The 16482-nt window shown below is 40.0% G+C and overlaps 1 protein-coding gene and 1 long non-coding RNA gene across 23 annotated transcripts in view; one reads left to right on the top strand and one right to left on the bottom strand.

Annotated features, from left to right (window-relative positions):
* The window catches only part of LOC147349784 (uncharacterized), a 177154-nt gene that overhangs the window by 33312 nt on the left and 127360 nt on the right, over positions 1-16482 (bottom strand). The window lies entirely within an intron of this gene.
* Positions 1295-16482, top strand: part of LOC147349785 (uncharacterized) — a 57408-nt gene continuing 42220 nt past the window's right edge. For 8 of the 21 annotated variants that reach the window (XR_015150509.1, XR_015150507.1, XR_015150505.1 and 5 more), the window contains exons 1-2: positions 1594-1753; positions 7825-8011. Coding sequence is in view for 1 of the 21 variants with exons in the window: in XM_086365354.1 (XP_086221480.1) it covers positions 7953-8011 (59 nt within the window). In the remaining 20 variants the exon portion in view is untranslated. Of the gene's footprint in view, positions 1754-7824; positions 8012-13353; positions 13566-14354; positions 15024-16482 lie in introns of those variants that run through there. The other 13 variants (XR_015150501.1, XR_015150498.1, XR_015150500.1 and 10 more) reach the window with 6 other exon arrangements.

The following is a 16482-nucleotide window of genomic DNA, read 5'->3' as shown; positions in this document are numbered from 1 at the left end:
CATGGAGGGAGTGAAGTTTTACCTGGACCTCACAAGAGGAAAGAAACTAATCCAGCCCCTCAAAATCTGGATCTTTTGGTGATAGATGCACCAAAATAAACTCAAGCCCTTGCTTCTTTCAAAACAATAACATGCTGATCCCCCCAAACTACATATGTTTAAGAACAACCAAGAAGAGGAAAAAAACCCAAAATTCTTCCTTGTAACATGTGTCTTCTGAACTTGGAGCTGATTATTTTTCTTCCACATGGCCTGAGGTCTTAGAAAGGACACCCTTTAGGGAAGATACAGCATGATTTGGGGAAGTTCGAGCTACTGGAGACAAGGACAGGAAAAGGGTAGTGCTTCAAGAAAACAATTTCAGCCAAAGAGAAATATCACTGGGTCACATAGAGAAAAGGGAAACAAAATCGTAGTGCAGTCTCATTAAAGGCTGGCTCTGTCTCTTGAAATTCAAAGTTAACCAAATAAAATGTTCTTTCATCATGCATCTATATAATCCACAGAACAGGAAGAAGTTAAAGAAGATAGGGTAAAATTAAACCCCGCTTTAGAGAGTGAGAAGGAAAAATAGGTCTAAGCAAAAAGTAACACATAGTCTTCAAACACAGTGGAGCAAAACTTGATGGGCAGAAAAATAGGACTTTTTTTTCCCCCAAAAAGTGAAATAAAAAATGCCAGGGACATGGGTTACAGAGCCCATTCTCAGACCTTTCTCATGAGCATCAACCTTGTCTCAATAATCTCTCTCCGGCATATCCTCAACCATACTATATCTCTCAAAGTAGAAAAATTTTAGCTGGTTTACTTTTGTAAAAAGCTTTCTTGACCACTTTAACAAAAGTAGACCTGGATTTATTCTTGGTTCATATGGAATCCTGTGGAATAAGAACCTCAGCTCCATAGTTCCTGAGTAGTTACTCTATATTTTCTCCGACTTTTAAAACTTGATCCCTAACCTATTAAGAATAAATCCAATCTTACCAGTAACGTTTCCTTTATTTTATTTCAAGATTAAGTTACTACTATTTTTTTTTCTTCACAGGTTTAATAAAGCAGATCTAGAAATAAATTTTCCAGGACTCATCTTTTGGAAACTTCATTCTGAGACACAGCTGTTTTGGAGCCATGGCTGGGGCGAGACCCTGGAAGGAGCTGAGATGCAGGATCTTGGGTCTGTTGTGTAACGGATGCTTCTTAGTTTGCACAAATGTAAAAAGGGATATGGGAGGAATTCTGAGTCTGTCCAGGCTTGAGGATTCAGTAGTTGTGTGTGCAAAAATGTGTGATGACTACTGCACAACTGGGTTGAATCTCAGTTCTGGTGCGTGTTAGCTCTGTCACCCCAGTTCAGGGGCTTGCCCACTCTGCATGTTAATTTCCTCCTTTTAGACTGGGGATATTAATAGTTCTGGTATTCCCCAATTTTTGAAGGCTTGCTTTACACCATTTCACTTTTCTGAATGACTTCGCATGAGTCACCTGTTTTTGCTAACAGAAAGAAATTCAAAGAGAATTTCTGCTTTACAGGAAAAAAAAAGGGGGGGGGGGTGAAATTAGTGTTCAGCATCTGTTTTGCAGAGACCCCTTCTAGAGGTAATCCACACCCCAATTAGAGAGAGTACGTCTCCACCAAGCTCCTTCCCTGGAACAACACTCAGCATCTGGGGATGAGGGCACTGCTCTGTGTCTGTAAGCATCTGGGCTTGATCTCAGTGTATTTTGCTCATCCATCTGCAAGTTGTATCCTAAGGTAGGTGCCTCTTCAGTTTACATCATTTCAGTTTGCAAAAGTTTTCAGAGGAATACTCTACTTTCAGATATCAGAGAAATCGGTATTTACCTTCTAGTATTTTTGCCAGGGTTTACATGAGTTTAAAGAGGTAAACGACTTAGAGTGTATTTATAAATTCATAATCTATAACTGTTTGCTACTGTTATTGCCCTTGACATGGCCATCATTAGGGTCTCAGTTGATTACATTATTTTTATTTTTTAATGTTGTTGCTCTGAACTGGAGAAGACTGGGAAACAGCAATTTTGCTGTGTTTTTTTTTGTTTTTTTTTTTTTTAAGTTTTTGTTAGGCTCACAGCTGAAAAAACACTGAAGAGATGAAGGATTCCGGACACTCTGGTGAAAACACAAAGGATTCTTCGGGGCCTCCTTTCTCCTGCGTGTGAGGACAGTGGCATTTTGACTGAACGGAGGAGCCCTTGTCAGCTGTCCGGGGAGGGTTAACTCACACCTCGGCAGGAGCCCCATGCCATTAAGTCAGGGAGAGTAATGAAATTTCATTTAATTTGTCAGGAAGAAAGTGCTAATGTTAAAAGGCATTTAATAAAAAAGGGAGAGATTCTTTGAAAGGGAGTCCTTAAGTAATTACTTCAAGTGTCTTAGGCCTCCTCACCAGAATATTTACATTAGTGTCTTACAGAGCCAGTGTGTAATTAAATTAGTGCAGCATTTACATTCCCTGTAGTTTTTTTTTTTTTTTAAGGAACTATGATTTTATGAATAATCTGCCTTAAAAGAGTGAGAAAATGACTTGATCTAATAAAATTAGATGTTAGTGTTTTTTTCAAAATGTTTTAACCAAGCGAATTGCTGAATGAAAGTTGTGTATGTGTGTCTGTGTGTGTCTGTGAGGGGTGATCTCAGCATGGGGTGACTGTGCTCTTCCCTCATTTCTACTTGGAAAGGTGCCATCTTTTATTTTTGCAGACCTGACATGGAGAGTCAGGTCAGCAACCGTGGCCTGGCGGCATATGGCCGTGGCCAGCCTTGTCTAGGCTGGGTTCTCTTTTCAACTAGTCTGGGAAGAGAAGATGGAGACGCACATGTGAGGGAAAGGAAATGCTCGTGAAGCAGGGCGAGTCTGCTCCAGCATCATCACGGCTCCTGTGTGCACAGGCAAGTTCATCCCTCTCACCACCAACAGCCGGAGGAGATCACACACGTGCTAGGATGGTGGGCAGCCCGCAGGTCACAGCCAGACAGATTTACACCTCCAAATCGGGTCACATTATAGGAAAAAAATCTTCAACATTTCTTTGAAGTAGTCTGGTGCTTCCCAGGTGGCTTAGAGGGTAAAAAATCTGCTTGCAATGCAGGAGACCAGGGTTTGATCCCTGGATCAGAAGATCCCCAGAAGAGGAAATAGCAACCCCCTCTAGTATTCTTGCCTGGAGAATTCCGTGGACAGAGGAGCCTGGTGGGCTATAGTCCATGGGGTTGCAAAGAGTCAGACTTGACTGAGTGATGAACACACTTTACTTTAACCTGGTGCCATTTCCAAATTGATTCATCAAAAATCCTTATGCCTGAATTTGTGCACAAATATCAGGCGAATGTTTTACTTTTGTCAACTCTGTCTTCTGGGAGTGTGTCATGGTATGAACATAAATTGCTAAGCTGAAGACAGGTATGTAAAGCTGTATGATGGGAGATGTGTTATAAATCTATCTCATATAGTTGATTGGAAGGGTAAATGAGGTTGAGGTATCAGAAAAGTTTGTTAATATAAAATGCTAATAGTTCTAGATATTTTTATAACAGCAGTTGAAGTGGTTTTACTAAAATGCCAATCTGATCACATCTCTTTCCTTACTGTCATTCAATGACTTTTCCATGGCCCTCGGTGAAAGCCTGAACTTTTTAGTAAGTCGTGAATTGCCTCTGTTAATTTCTGAAACTCTCGTCCTTCATAAATCTTCTCTTCAAAATATCAGGTCTTAAAAGTATAAGAACTCCCTCACCTCTGCATCTTCACATGAGTTTTTCTCTCTGTCTAGAGCTGCACTACCTCGTACATTAGCTACTAACCTGAAGTGGCTATTGAAATTGAAACTAAAAAAAATTAAAATGAAATAGCATTAAAAATGTAGCTTGCACTTGGCACATTTTAGGCACTCAATCATCGTATGTGGCTAGTGGCCACCATCTTGGATGGTGCTGTTATTGATTATTCCATCCCTGCAGAGATTTCCCTTGGACATCACAGGTCTACAGTGATCAGAAGATCCCTACCTTCATTAACTTTACAGCTTAGGTATCCTTTCCACAAGGAAGTCTTTCCCACACCCACCCTGTGTCTTAATGAACTGTTGGATTGTCCTCTCCAATATCCTACTATATGGGAGTTACCTGGGTGCTTATGTGAATTGCCTGAGCAACCATGAGCTCAGTGAGGTCAAGGACTTATCAGAGTATTGTTGTTCAGTCACTCAGTCATGTCCGATTTTTGATACCCCATTGACTACAGCATGCCAGGCTTCCCTGTCCTTCACTATCTCCCGAAGTTTGCTCAAATTCATGTCCATTGAGTCGGTGATGCTTTCTAACCATCTCATCTTCTGCCACCTTTTCCTTTTGCCTTCAATCTTTCCCAGTATCAGGGCCTTTTCCAATGAGTCAGCTCTTCTCAGCAGGTGGCCAAAGTATTGGAGCTTTAGCTTCAGCATCAGAATATGGACCACCATCATTTTGCCCCCTTAGAGAAAAAATGGTAACAAAAGTATTTATTGAGTATTTCTAGGTGCCACTGTATAATTTACATGTATGGCCTCACTTGATACATGAATAAGTGCTATTTATCTCAGTTAGGGCATAAGTGGGGACTAGCTGTCATCTCAATGCAGCAAATGAAGAGCCTGAGCAAGACTAGACCTAAACCACTAGCCCAAGTCTTGCAGATCTGGAGAGGAAGAGTGGGAGCTAGAACAGGCAGTCTGATGGCAGCTCTTACACCGTGCCCCTGTTGTTAACACCCACACAGTTTTGTTGAAACAATGTGGAGTACCCAGGCACAGGCATGAAAGTAGACAATAGTTACTCTTTCATAACAACACTGTGTTTAAAATTATATCAATTTCCCCACCAGCTTGAGGATAGGAAGTGTTTTCTTTTGATAAATGATTTCCACTTTCTTCCTTCAGCTCTCCACCGGAGTGGGGACAAAAAAGGCAGAGTATACCCGCTGCACAATTAAGAAACAGTACTCTTGCCTGGATGGGGTCGCTAAGAGTCGGACACAACTGAGCGACTTCACTTTCACTTTTCACTTTCATGCATTGGAGAAGGAAATGGCAACCCACTCCAGTGTTCTTGCCTGGAGAATCCCAGGGACGGCGGAGACTGGTGGGCTGCCGTCTATGGGGTCACACAGAGTCAGACGCGACTGAAGCGATTTAGCAGCAGAAGCAGCAGCAGCAACATTCAGAGAGGGGAAGCAAGATGAAAGGCTAGTGGGCTAACTCTGTAAAGTCAAAGTCAAACAGTCTTGGCAAGTGTTCAAGTGACGTGATGGACGTGGGCAAGGGACCCGAGTCATCGACTTGGATTTTTCTTGGCTCTAATGTTTTCTTTTTCAAATTGCCCAAGTCATATTAATTAGTGGCATCATTTCTTTCTCATAGCTGCATATGTTACTGATGTTAATTGTTAGATAATGAAATAACCAGACATTGTTTTCAACGAATTAAGACGACGTCTATAAATAGGTCCCCGCTCAACATTAAGCCTCATGGCTACTGTATCACTGCAGCTACTGATAAATCAGTATTTTAGCTATCCTCATTGACTATTATTGTTGCTGTTATTATTTCAGATTGAATGTTGAAACCACAAGAAAAGCGTCTTTTAAAATAAATGTACTTAATACAAAATTTTGGTTAAGTGGAATTCTCATTATGACTAAAACTGAAGACTTTATATCTTTCTTCACAGTTCAAATACATGAGGAAATAGGGGGAAAGCTATATTCATTGAGTCCCCAGTGGGATTGTATTCTATTTTGTTAGGAAACTAAAATATTAAAATGGGAAAGCTTATGTTCTATATTTTGTGAAAGAAAGTGAAAGTGTAAGCCGTTCAGCTGTGTCTGACTCTTTGCGATGCCATGGACTGTACAGTCCATGGAATTCTCCAGGCCAGAATACTGCAGTGGGTAGCCTTTGCCTTCTCCAGGGGACCTTCCCTACCCAGGGATTGAACCCATGTCTCCCGCATTGCAGGGGGCTTCTTCACCAATTGAGTTTTGAGGGAAACCCTACCCTGGGGGCTTCCCTGGGGGCTCATCTGCTAAGCAGGAGAATCAGGTTCAATCCCTGGATTGGGAAGATCCCTTGGAGAAGGAAATCGTAACCCACTTTCAGTATTCTTGCTTAGGAAATTCAATGGCCAAGGAGCCTGGCAGGCTACAGTTCATGGGGTGGTAAAAGAGTTGGGCATGACTTAGTGCCTAAACAACAAGAACCACAGTACTCTATGAACCTTACATATGTTGACCCATTTATTCCTAGTTGAAAATCTGTAAGACTATTATGTCCATTATACAGAAGACAAAACTGAGGTGCAGGACTATGACAAATCGCCCAAATCATATGGCCAGTGAATGACAGAGTTGGGAGTTGAACTTAATGTAACTTTAGAACCCACTTCTTAACCACACTGGTCTTTCTCACTTCCTCATCAACAGGTCCAGATACACACATATAATTACTTACAGATGCTTTACACACACAGGAAAAGTTAAGAATGACCTTTCTAAAGGAACAAGAAAAGCAGAAAGATCCTCCCGTGTTTTTATTTCAGGATAGCGTCTATGTGCCAATACAGTTTGGATTATTGACACATTTAAAAACAGAAAACTTGTGCCCATGTCTAAATAGGAAAATGCAAGAAAAGATTTCTGGTAAAATTTGATGCATTTACCTGGTTTGATAAAGAAAGAGATCAGTTTAAAAAAGAATCAGAATCCTTTGAATACTTTTAAAAATTCTATTATAACATCACTTTTGTTCAAGAGGAGCAAAAAGCTTTAGAGAACTATTCTAAGTTGGTGTCACTTAAGTGAATTTTGATCTTTAAATAACCATCTGTATTTGGGTACCGTCTGATATTGGTCTGTATAGAGCTAAATTTACAGTCCCTTTTCCCAAACATAAAGAAAAAAAGAGCAAAACTAAGGCAGGTTAAAAACACGTTCTATTAGTAGCAGCTTCAACCGAAACACAGGCATCAGTTTTCCTTCCTCATCATAGTGTCACTAATGACATTTTGCAAATGCGGATTGCATTTTTTTCTTCTGAGCAATTTATAAAGAAGGTATAGGGGTTCATTCTATCACTTGACCAGCTTAGTTACTTAACAAGACTGACGAAGATCCAACCTGATCAGGTCGACTATAATCCAGCCTTTAAGTGAGAAGGAATAGAAAACTCAGAAGCTGTCGAAAGGTCCGTTGAAGTGAAAGGAAAACACATCCCTGCTTCTGAAGACCCTGAAATAATTTGGAAAAAAAAAAAAAGTGATCAGTGGTTTTGACTCTAAAGCTTATTCTAAGGTAAGGAAAGAAAAGAATCAGAAGAGACCACTCTGCTTTTCCAAAGAATGCTTTTTGGAAAAGTAGCATTCCATGGAAGTACATAAAACAGCCAAACCTTTTAACACGACTCTAACAATTGCTAACATTATGTAAACTCCTGGCAAAGAAAACTTCAAATGACCAAAAATCATGTTTGCGGTATTTAAAACACATACACACACACATATTGAAATGGGAGAAACAGATTCAGAAGAAATGATTTGTAAGGATATGGTTAAAACTATTTATATACCGGGTTCTATTTGTTTTACAGCTAGTGCTGCACGGACAGCATGAAAGGTTATCTTTGACAAGGTTTTAGCTATTATTTTCTTCCAGTGAAATGGTATTTCTTGAGAAAAAAAGGTCTTTGGAACAAAATAACAATAAATCCTGATTTAGATACATAAACCTGCCATTGATATCACATAATATCAGTGTTCTTTCTCACTCGATACAGGCGTTTTAAAGATAAATGGTAAACCCGAACTGGAAATCCATCTGGCCGGCTGCCTGCTCTAATGAATAACCCCACTTTGGCGCGTGCAATGTAAGCAGAAAGTTCTCTCCCGGCCTCTTTCGTCTGTCATGAATCTACGAGACAGCCGACATAATATCTGGGCGACAACGGGTGCGCTAACAGTGCAGTGAGTTCCATTTTCTTTGCTTTCTATTGATTTTCACTTAATAACTGGCGAAATACTAAACGTCCGCCCTGAGTACCTAATAAATCCTGCCTGAGCTTTTTATTGAGGAGAATTTAATAAAAACAACCATTGCGGCTGAGGGATTTTTCTTCTGGACAGAACATAGGGGGTAGGGGACATCGGGGTTGGGGCAAGAGGAAGCCATCTGATTTTTTAAGGGACTTTCCTTCCCTTTGGAAAAGTGGTACCCATGTCAAGGACGCCTGTGTGTTTGAACCAGGGTCCGCAGAGAAGATGCTCTAAGTTCTTCAGGCTGGTTGTCTGGCGAACTGGAGGAAAAGGGATGCAAAGACTTGGCCAGAATCATCTTTCTGGTCCCCATAGTGTCCTCTGATACCTTGCTTCAAGCTTCAGTTACAGACTTCTTCATTGTTACCAGTAGCTCTCAACAATCTATAGAAATGTGCATTTTAGTGATACTAGAAATACAAAGCATGGCATGCTTGGTGAATCCTTGGATACCTTTAACAGAATTCTAGATATTTAAAAAAAATAGGTAAACATATGAAGGAAGAGAGTACATACAAATTATTCCATTTAATGCTAATTTGAGGCTCACAAATTTAGTTGTGGGGCAAAGAGCTCTATTTGTGGCTTTTTAAAGCCCAAGGAGAATTGGAAAGTCTGGACTTTGCACCCGTCACCATTGTCCTCTGCATACACTTCTAGAACAATTTCCACTGTTGATGCTCGAGGAAAACCTCTTTATTTTGCTACGTGGTCTTTTAGAAGCTTTTCACAGCTATGACTCCCTCCTCACTCTTTATGTTCTAATTGATCTTGAGGCTATTTTCAAATCATGGGGCTTGGTGAACAAGTACTTTAAAATCTCCTCCTGTGTGGGCATTCCTTGTGTTCCATACTCAATAAAATTCCTAACCAAGAATCCACATATTTAGAAAAAATAAAAGTAGAAATATAATTTAAAGTTTTTTTTTAAAAAAAAACAAAATCCACACATTTTCAGTTTGAGTATCAATGTTATAAAAACCACAGTCACCATGCAAAGCAAACCCTGACTCAGTTACTTGTCAGCAACTCCATGACAGCTTTTCCTGCATAACCTGGGGACAGAGGCAGTGTGATACAATGCAGGTTCATGCCAAAGGACCTCAACTGAAATCCTGGCTTTCCCTCCTCTGAGGTTTGGTTACTTTGTCTATGAAATGAGGATACTGTTGCCCAACAAGCATGGTTGACATCACCTTGGCAAAAATCAATAAATGTATGGGTGCTGGACAAATGATGCCCATTTATTTCACTGCTACCCCAATGACAAACTGTGGTTAATCAACTGGGCTATGGCTTGAAACTGGCAAAAATCTCGGAAATCTCCCTTGTTGCCCTCCACAGTTCACAGCTGAGTTAACTCTCTTCTCAAAAGGAGCTCGTCTCAAAATTTTTGCTTAGAAGAAGTCCTGATGTAAACGGTACAGTCTGGGTGATGATGGCATATCAATGTGGATTCATTAATTGTGAAAAACGTGGAGGATGTTGACAGTGGGGGAACCTGTGTGTGTTTTGGGAAGAGGAGCTGGGAACACTCTGTACTTTCCTCTCAGTTTCACTATGAGCCTAAAACTGCAGCAAAAATAAAGTCTATTAAAAAGAGAGAGAGAATAAAGAATAGCAACAAAACGAAGATTCCCTGAACATAGAAATACTCAATGATATTTGCTTTTATTATTTACAAATGTTGCTTAATAATAATCGAAATCAGGTTCTGACTCTTTACAAAACAGAAGTCTGATCATTATTCCAGTGTAATTCTCACTTAATATAGACATTGACACCTTCTTGTTAATCCCAATTTTTTTTTTTTTTTTGGACAGGGATGGGGTGGGGTGGGGTGTTGGGTCCTTTCTTTCTCTGGTTCTTAGTAAAAACTAGAGTGCAGTAAAATCTTTAACACTTTTTCTTTTTCCAATCATTTTGTTTTGCCACTTTTTCAGAGGAGAGCTTTCTTCTTTTTCTTCTTCTTTTTTTAAAGATGCTTATGGAACCTAGTCTGTTCTGTCCTCAGCAGAATGTTTTGGTTCCATCTAATCCAATAGGCTAAACAACACCACAGAAAATTCAGCAGGGCCTGTGCTCATCCCCGAGCTGAGATTTGGGAGAGGTCATTTCTGACTTGAAGCTCAGGGTTTTGCAGGGCTCTTGGTGTTCACTTCCTCCAGTGCGTCCACAGAAAGGTATATTGCTATTCGGATAATGTCTTCCCCTGCTCCACAAAAGGTTGTTGTACTGAGCTGTGATTGTGACAAATGATTTACTATTAGGAACATTCTGTAATTATTGTTCGGTGGGACCGCAGACCGATACATCATTAACATGATAGACGGCCTTTTATATCAGCAAAAATAACTAAATTAATAAAAATGGCTTCATTCCAAACCCTGTCAGAAAGCCAATACTCAGAACAATCAAGTAGCAGTGATACCTGAGAAAGCCATAGTTTATATCCCCCAACAAATCATGTTTTATGCATAAGTAGTAAAATATTTGTATATATAATCTCTATAATATAGGTCTGTGTAACAGAACAGATTTTTATAGATATCAGCCACAAACAAAAATAGAAGATGTTTAAATATTCTGTCCCAAATGATTTAGATTTAAATTTATGCCTTAATGCAATCAGGTTGCAGTTTTAGAATATTAGAATCTGCCTATGATGTCTTTCTTTCAATTCTCTAGCATCGGGAAACAATTAATGAGGATTCTGCAAACTAGAACGTCTTTCCTTGATCGTTCTTCCTTCCCTCCTTCCTGCCATTCTTTTCATCAACAAACTCCTGATTTATGCTTTCAATCCTTAGCCTCACTTATTTTTTTACCCTTTCACACAAAATTGAATATTCAACATTTTATGAGGAAAACAATTTTCCTGCACCCAAATATCTCAAAGCCTACAACAGTGCTTTACTGAGAACAGTCTCCATAGCACCAGATTCAGGCCCTCTGAAAGAACTGACCTATTGATAATGATATTTGTAAGAAACAGTACAACAACATTGGGTGATCTTAATTGACAACTGAGAATTTTTGTGTCTCCTAACCATGTTCAGAGGTCACTAGAGATGGGAACATCCCAGGTGGTGCTAGCAGTAAAGGATCCACTTGCCAATACAGGAGACATAAGAGAATTGGGTCCAGTCCCTGGGTCAGGAAGATTCCCTGGAGGAGGGCATGGCAACTTACTTCGGCACTCTTGCCTGGATAATCCTATGGACAGAGGAGCCAACACAGCATATAGACAGCTAGGACTTGAATTTGCCAAGAAATCAGGGAAGGAATAAAATAGAATTCAACTGTTCTCTTCTCTGCTATTTTCTTCCTTTCCTACTTTCTCTCTTTCAACTTATTTTGTCCACAATCCCTGTTCAAAACTCTTAGGATAAAATGTGCTTTATAAATCAGAACCATTAGGATGTTGAAAAGTAACATGGTACACATATCCGTACATTACCCTCCTATCACAAGTGGAGTCTGGAGTTTCATATATGAATATGTCTGCAACAACACATATGAACACTCGCAGTAAATGGGCGTAAAGACTATGCAGAGCTTACATCAGCCTGGGTTACATTTTGCTGTAGTCTTAAGTGCCTGGTGGCTCAGACAGTAAAGAATCTGCCTGTATTGCAGGATACCCAGCTTTGGTTCCTGGGTTGGGAAGATCCCCTGGAGAAGGAAATGGCTACCCACTCCAGTATTCTTGCCTGGAGAATCCCATGGACAGAGGAGCCTGGTAGGCTACAGTCCATGGGGTTGCAAAGAGTCGGACATTACTGAGCAACTAACACACACGCACAGCCATGCCCCCAACACACACACGTACACACACGCACACACGCACACACACACACACACAGGTGCACACACACACAGAGGCACACACACAGAAAAATACCTGTTGATTTACCAAAGATTCTTAGATTAGGGATTACACAGAGGGGATTGTATGCATATCTACACAAACCAACACTGAACATTCAGTTAATACAATTTAGACTTCAGTTCAGTCGCTCGGTAGTGCCCGACCCTTTGTGATCCCATGGACTACAGCAAGCCAGTCTTCCCTGTCCATCACTAACTCCTGGAGCTTGCTCAAACTTTCCCCAAAATAAATAAACTTACTTTTGGGTATCTAAAAAAAAAAGATTTTTGCTTTTTTAGAGAAGTTTTAACTTCACATCAACGTTGAGTGGGATGTACTGAGATTTTCCACTTATGCCTAGCCTCACTCATTATCAAAATCCCACCAGAGTGGTATGTTTGTCTGAATCGATGAATCTACACTGACAGATCAATATCACCCAAAGTCCATAGTTGACAGAGTTCACATGGATATGCCTTATCATAGCACACTTGTTCTTTTTCAGGGCATTTCCACTCTTGGTAGTAGCTTAAAACATTAGAAGTTGCCATTAAGTATACGATCGATAAAATATAGTTTATTCATTGAGTAACTGATATTGTAATGCTATTGATATTTCAATATACTCGATACTGCCATTTAGAATATGCCCTTGTTACTTCATTCTTGTAGAGAAATTTTGAATGACTTCATGCTTCAATCCTTGTCCAATTCTATCCACTGCCAACATTATTTACAGTAGCGTTCATGCTTTTTGGTGGGCTTCTCTGGTGGCTCAGATGGTAAAGAAACTGCCTGAATTGCAGGGGATCTGGCTTCCATCCCTGGGTTGGGAAGATCCCTTGGACAAGGAAATGACAACCCACTCCAGTATTCTTGCCTGGAGAATTTCATGGACAGAGAAGACTTGCAGGCTACAGTCAGTCCATGGGGGTTGCAAAAAGTCAGACATAACTGTATGACGAACACTTTTCATGTTTTTTGGGAAAAGGGGCAAACATAGTCTATATTTGCTCACATACAAGATTTTTACTAAATAAAAACATAGCTTAAAAACAAGATTGCGGTCTAAAAAGACTTGGAGAAAGCTACTTATGATAGCTCACGTCTTCAGATTCTTGCAGCATAAGTGAAATCAGTCCAGAGGCTGGTCAACGTGATCCAGAATTACAGTTCAAAGTCCCTCAGATGATATTAGAAATCATCCTAAATCTGAAAGCAAAATAAATGTAAAAATGATCCAGTCAAGTACTGTGTGAGGTGAGGAGTGGTGTGTAGGTAAAGGATGCGGAGAAACCTTCTCTAGACAGATGGGGGAGACTTGGGCGATTGTTTTTATAGCTAAAGCTTGATTGAGACCTATTTTAAACCTCATCTTTTCTGCGTTGGCCTTCTCTTAAAGGAAGACAAATGCCCTTGAAAAGGCGTCTTAAAAGTATGATTCACGGACTTGGGAAGAATTACAGGATGCAGACGGCCGAGAGTGTGGTGCCTCCCCCGAGAGGAGTTCACATTTCCTTCCTCTTAATCTGAGTGAACCATTAAAAAGTTACTTAGTTCCCTGGAGACCCTTCCCAAGGAATCTCCTAAAAGGAAATACCCTGCACTGGAAAGGTAATTTACCTAGACAGGATTTAAAAAGCCAGGTTCCAGTTCAGAGATACCCAGGGACTTCACAGCAGCTGGTGTATTATGCTTTTATGGATTCTCTCCTAAATTAGTTAACAAATCAGAAGTAGGCTGAACAAGAAAACACACATACACACACACAATTACTCTTGTACACTTTATTTATTGATTCTTCCATGCAATTAAATCCTACATATGATAGCTTCACAGCTATTGGAATATCAAACAGTAAATATGAAATCAATTGATTAAGCCTGAAAATAGGCTCATGTCCAAGCAATACATGTTTTGTTTTCTATTCTGAGAATGGTCTTAATTATTTTATCTAGTGGGAAAACTATTTTCTTAGGGATAGGCATGTGGGAGGGGAGGAAAATTCTGTGTTCTGGACCTTAGGGAGTGCTGTGGTAATTTCATGTCTGAGGTCTTTGGGAAGACGGACTTAAGAGCTGATTCCCTTTTATGGCAAAATAACTTATGAATTTGTCTTTTAAAGTCCACTGGAAATGGAGCATGGTTACAGAAAGCTGCAGCTGTGAATATTTGTAAAGCAGCTTGGTTTCCCATCTCTGGCAATTCCCTGTTCCCAGCCTCCATCCTCAACCAGTGTCTTATCCAGTGTTGGAGTTAATGATGGAACAGGAAAGAATGAATGAGAATGTTGGATCATATCAGTTCCTAGCAGCAAACTCATTTCTTTTTGAACGTTTTGTAGGCAACAGATAAGCAGTTGAGCCTTGCCTGACATTTATTAGGGATTTTTGCATTTCCTAGGTCCTGGCTCACATCGGAAGGAATTTTACTGATGGCCGTGAGAACTCTGTCACAATTCCTTGCTCAAATGGCATCACGATTCAACATTTAAAGACTCTCTAAGCTGATTAGTTAAAAGTTTTCTTGATAAAAATGGAGAAGAATTATAAACAGAAATGCAGAGAAATTAGAATGCTAGTCCTATGTAAAGAAGGAGCTAGTCCTTTACGTAGGAGCTAGTCTTATGTAAAGAAGATTCTACATACTGAAACACACAGATGAATCCAGGAGACTAGCAGGAAATCACATTATCATCTTTCACTTTTCTCTCCTGAAACTGGAAGGACTAGATTCTGAAATATTTGGGTTTAATAAACAACAACCATAAGAATCCTTTTTCCTCCAAGAACTTCACATTTCTCAGCTATAGGGCAGAGTCCTGATACCATACATTATTACAAAGTAAAGTCAAGCAAGAAAGAAGTGTTGGGAATACTTGGATCTGCATACTTTTAATGAATATAAACTCTTTAGCATAGGACATGAAATGCAAATCACGGGAAAATGTATGATTCTATTTACCAAATAGTCACAATCAAGTGATCTGATTATAGGGCAAAATTAGGAGAGACATTTTAAAACTGTCTTTGTAGTGTCATTAAAAATAATGAAGGTATTTACATTTGATAAGCCATTTATCTCATTATTTCTTGTCCAATGAATTTTGCAAAAGAACTAAGAAAAATTCCACCCCCCTTTTTTCTTCCTTTTCATAAAACTCAATCCACAGGCCTGTATATTATATTCACATTTTTTGTCTGTGTGTGCTTCCTTTTGTGTCTTTTGGCTGCACTGGTGGAATTTTCTATGATAAGAGGACCACCAATCCAGTGTGCGTGGTGTGGGGTTGGCCCAGTCAAGTGGGCCCCACTGGGCCTTCAAGGAAAAGGGCCAGGAATTCATAGGGCTTGATTACTGCCAGGGCTTTTTCTGATTTTAAGTGAACTGTGCTCTTCCTAGTAAATCAACGCCTGGACATTAGAAATTTAACTTCAACTCAGAGAAGTGAGCAGAAGCTCTGTAAAGAAGCCACAACAATGCCTACATGAGATTTCTCCCAGCTTGTTTAAAAGTGAAAAGAAGGTTATTGCCTGAGCTATGAACAGTTTTAAACAAACTTCCATAGTAAAGTATATAAGCTTAAGCAAAAGTGTCTTCCTTTATAAAGGAGAAACATTTTGTTGCTTAAAGCTTTTGGTTTGTATTCAAAACACATCTGGCCACCATACCTATTTTCTTTAATTAAAAAAAAAAAAAAAGTTAAAATCAAGATATCAGGATTCTTCCAATTCTAATTACTCTATTTACCATCTGTTAATGTAATCTAATTTGGTACATATTTATAGGCCACATAGGTCATTAAATCGTTGGGTTGATGATGTGAGAATGAAGGAGATGACTTTGGCCAAATGGCTTAAATGGTGGGTAACCAATTTTATATTTCTATCTTAATATGGTCGTCAGTATTCCTTCTTAAATGTCATTTATTTATTTAAATTCTTGGCCGTGCCACATGGCACATGGGATCCTAGTTCCCTGACCAGGGGTCGAACCTGTGCCCTCTGCATCAGATTCTCAGAATCTTAACCACTTGACCGCCCGGGAAGTCCCAGTATTTCCTTCTTAATGGTTTGGTTTCATGACTGAGACTGATTTCTCGTCTCTCTTTGTACCCATACTGGAGAAGGCAATGGCACTCCACTCCAGTACTCTTGCCTGGAAAATCCCATGGACGGAGGAGCCTGGTAGGCTGCAGTCCATGGGGTCGCTAAGAGTTGGACATGACTGAGCGACTTCACTTTCACTTTTCACTTTCATTGGAGAAGGAAATGGCAACCCACGCCAGTGTTCTTGCCTGGAGAATCCTAGGGATGGGGGAGCCTGGTAGGCTGCCGTCTAGGGGTCGCACAGAGTCGGACACGACTGAAGTGACTTAGCAGCAGCAGTTGTACCCATACCCTTTAATATGTGACCTTGTCATGTGACTAAAGGGAAGGAGTATATTGACTGTCCTTTGGCTTAGGGTCCCCACATGGCTTGCTGTGGCTGAAAGAACAAGGTGGAAATGATGGTATGCTTTAACAGGCTT

This window comes from Bos grunniens, chromosome 21 (assembly GCF_055505025.1).
Source record: "Bos grunniens cultivar Pamir isolate PY7600 chromosome 21, Bosgru_T2T1.0, whole genome shotgun sequence".
Lineage (NCBI taxonomy): Eukaryota > Metazoa > Chordata > Mammalia > Artiodactyla > Bovidae > Bos > Bos grunniens.
The sequence above is the reverse complement of the archived record's forward strand: the minus strand, read 5'-3'. Positions and strand labels throughout refer to the sequence as shown.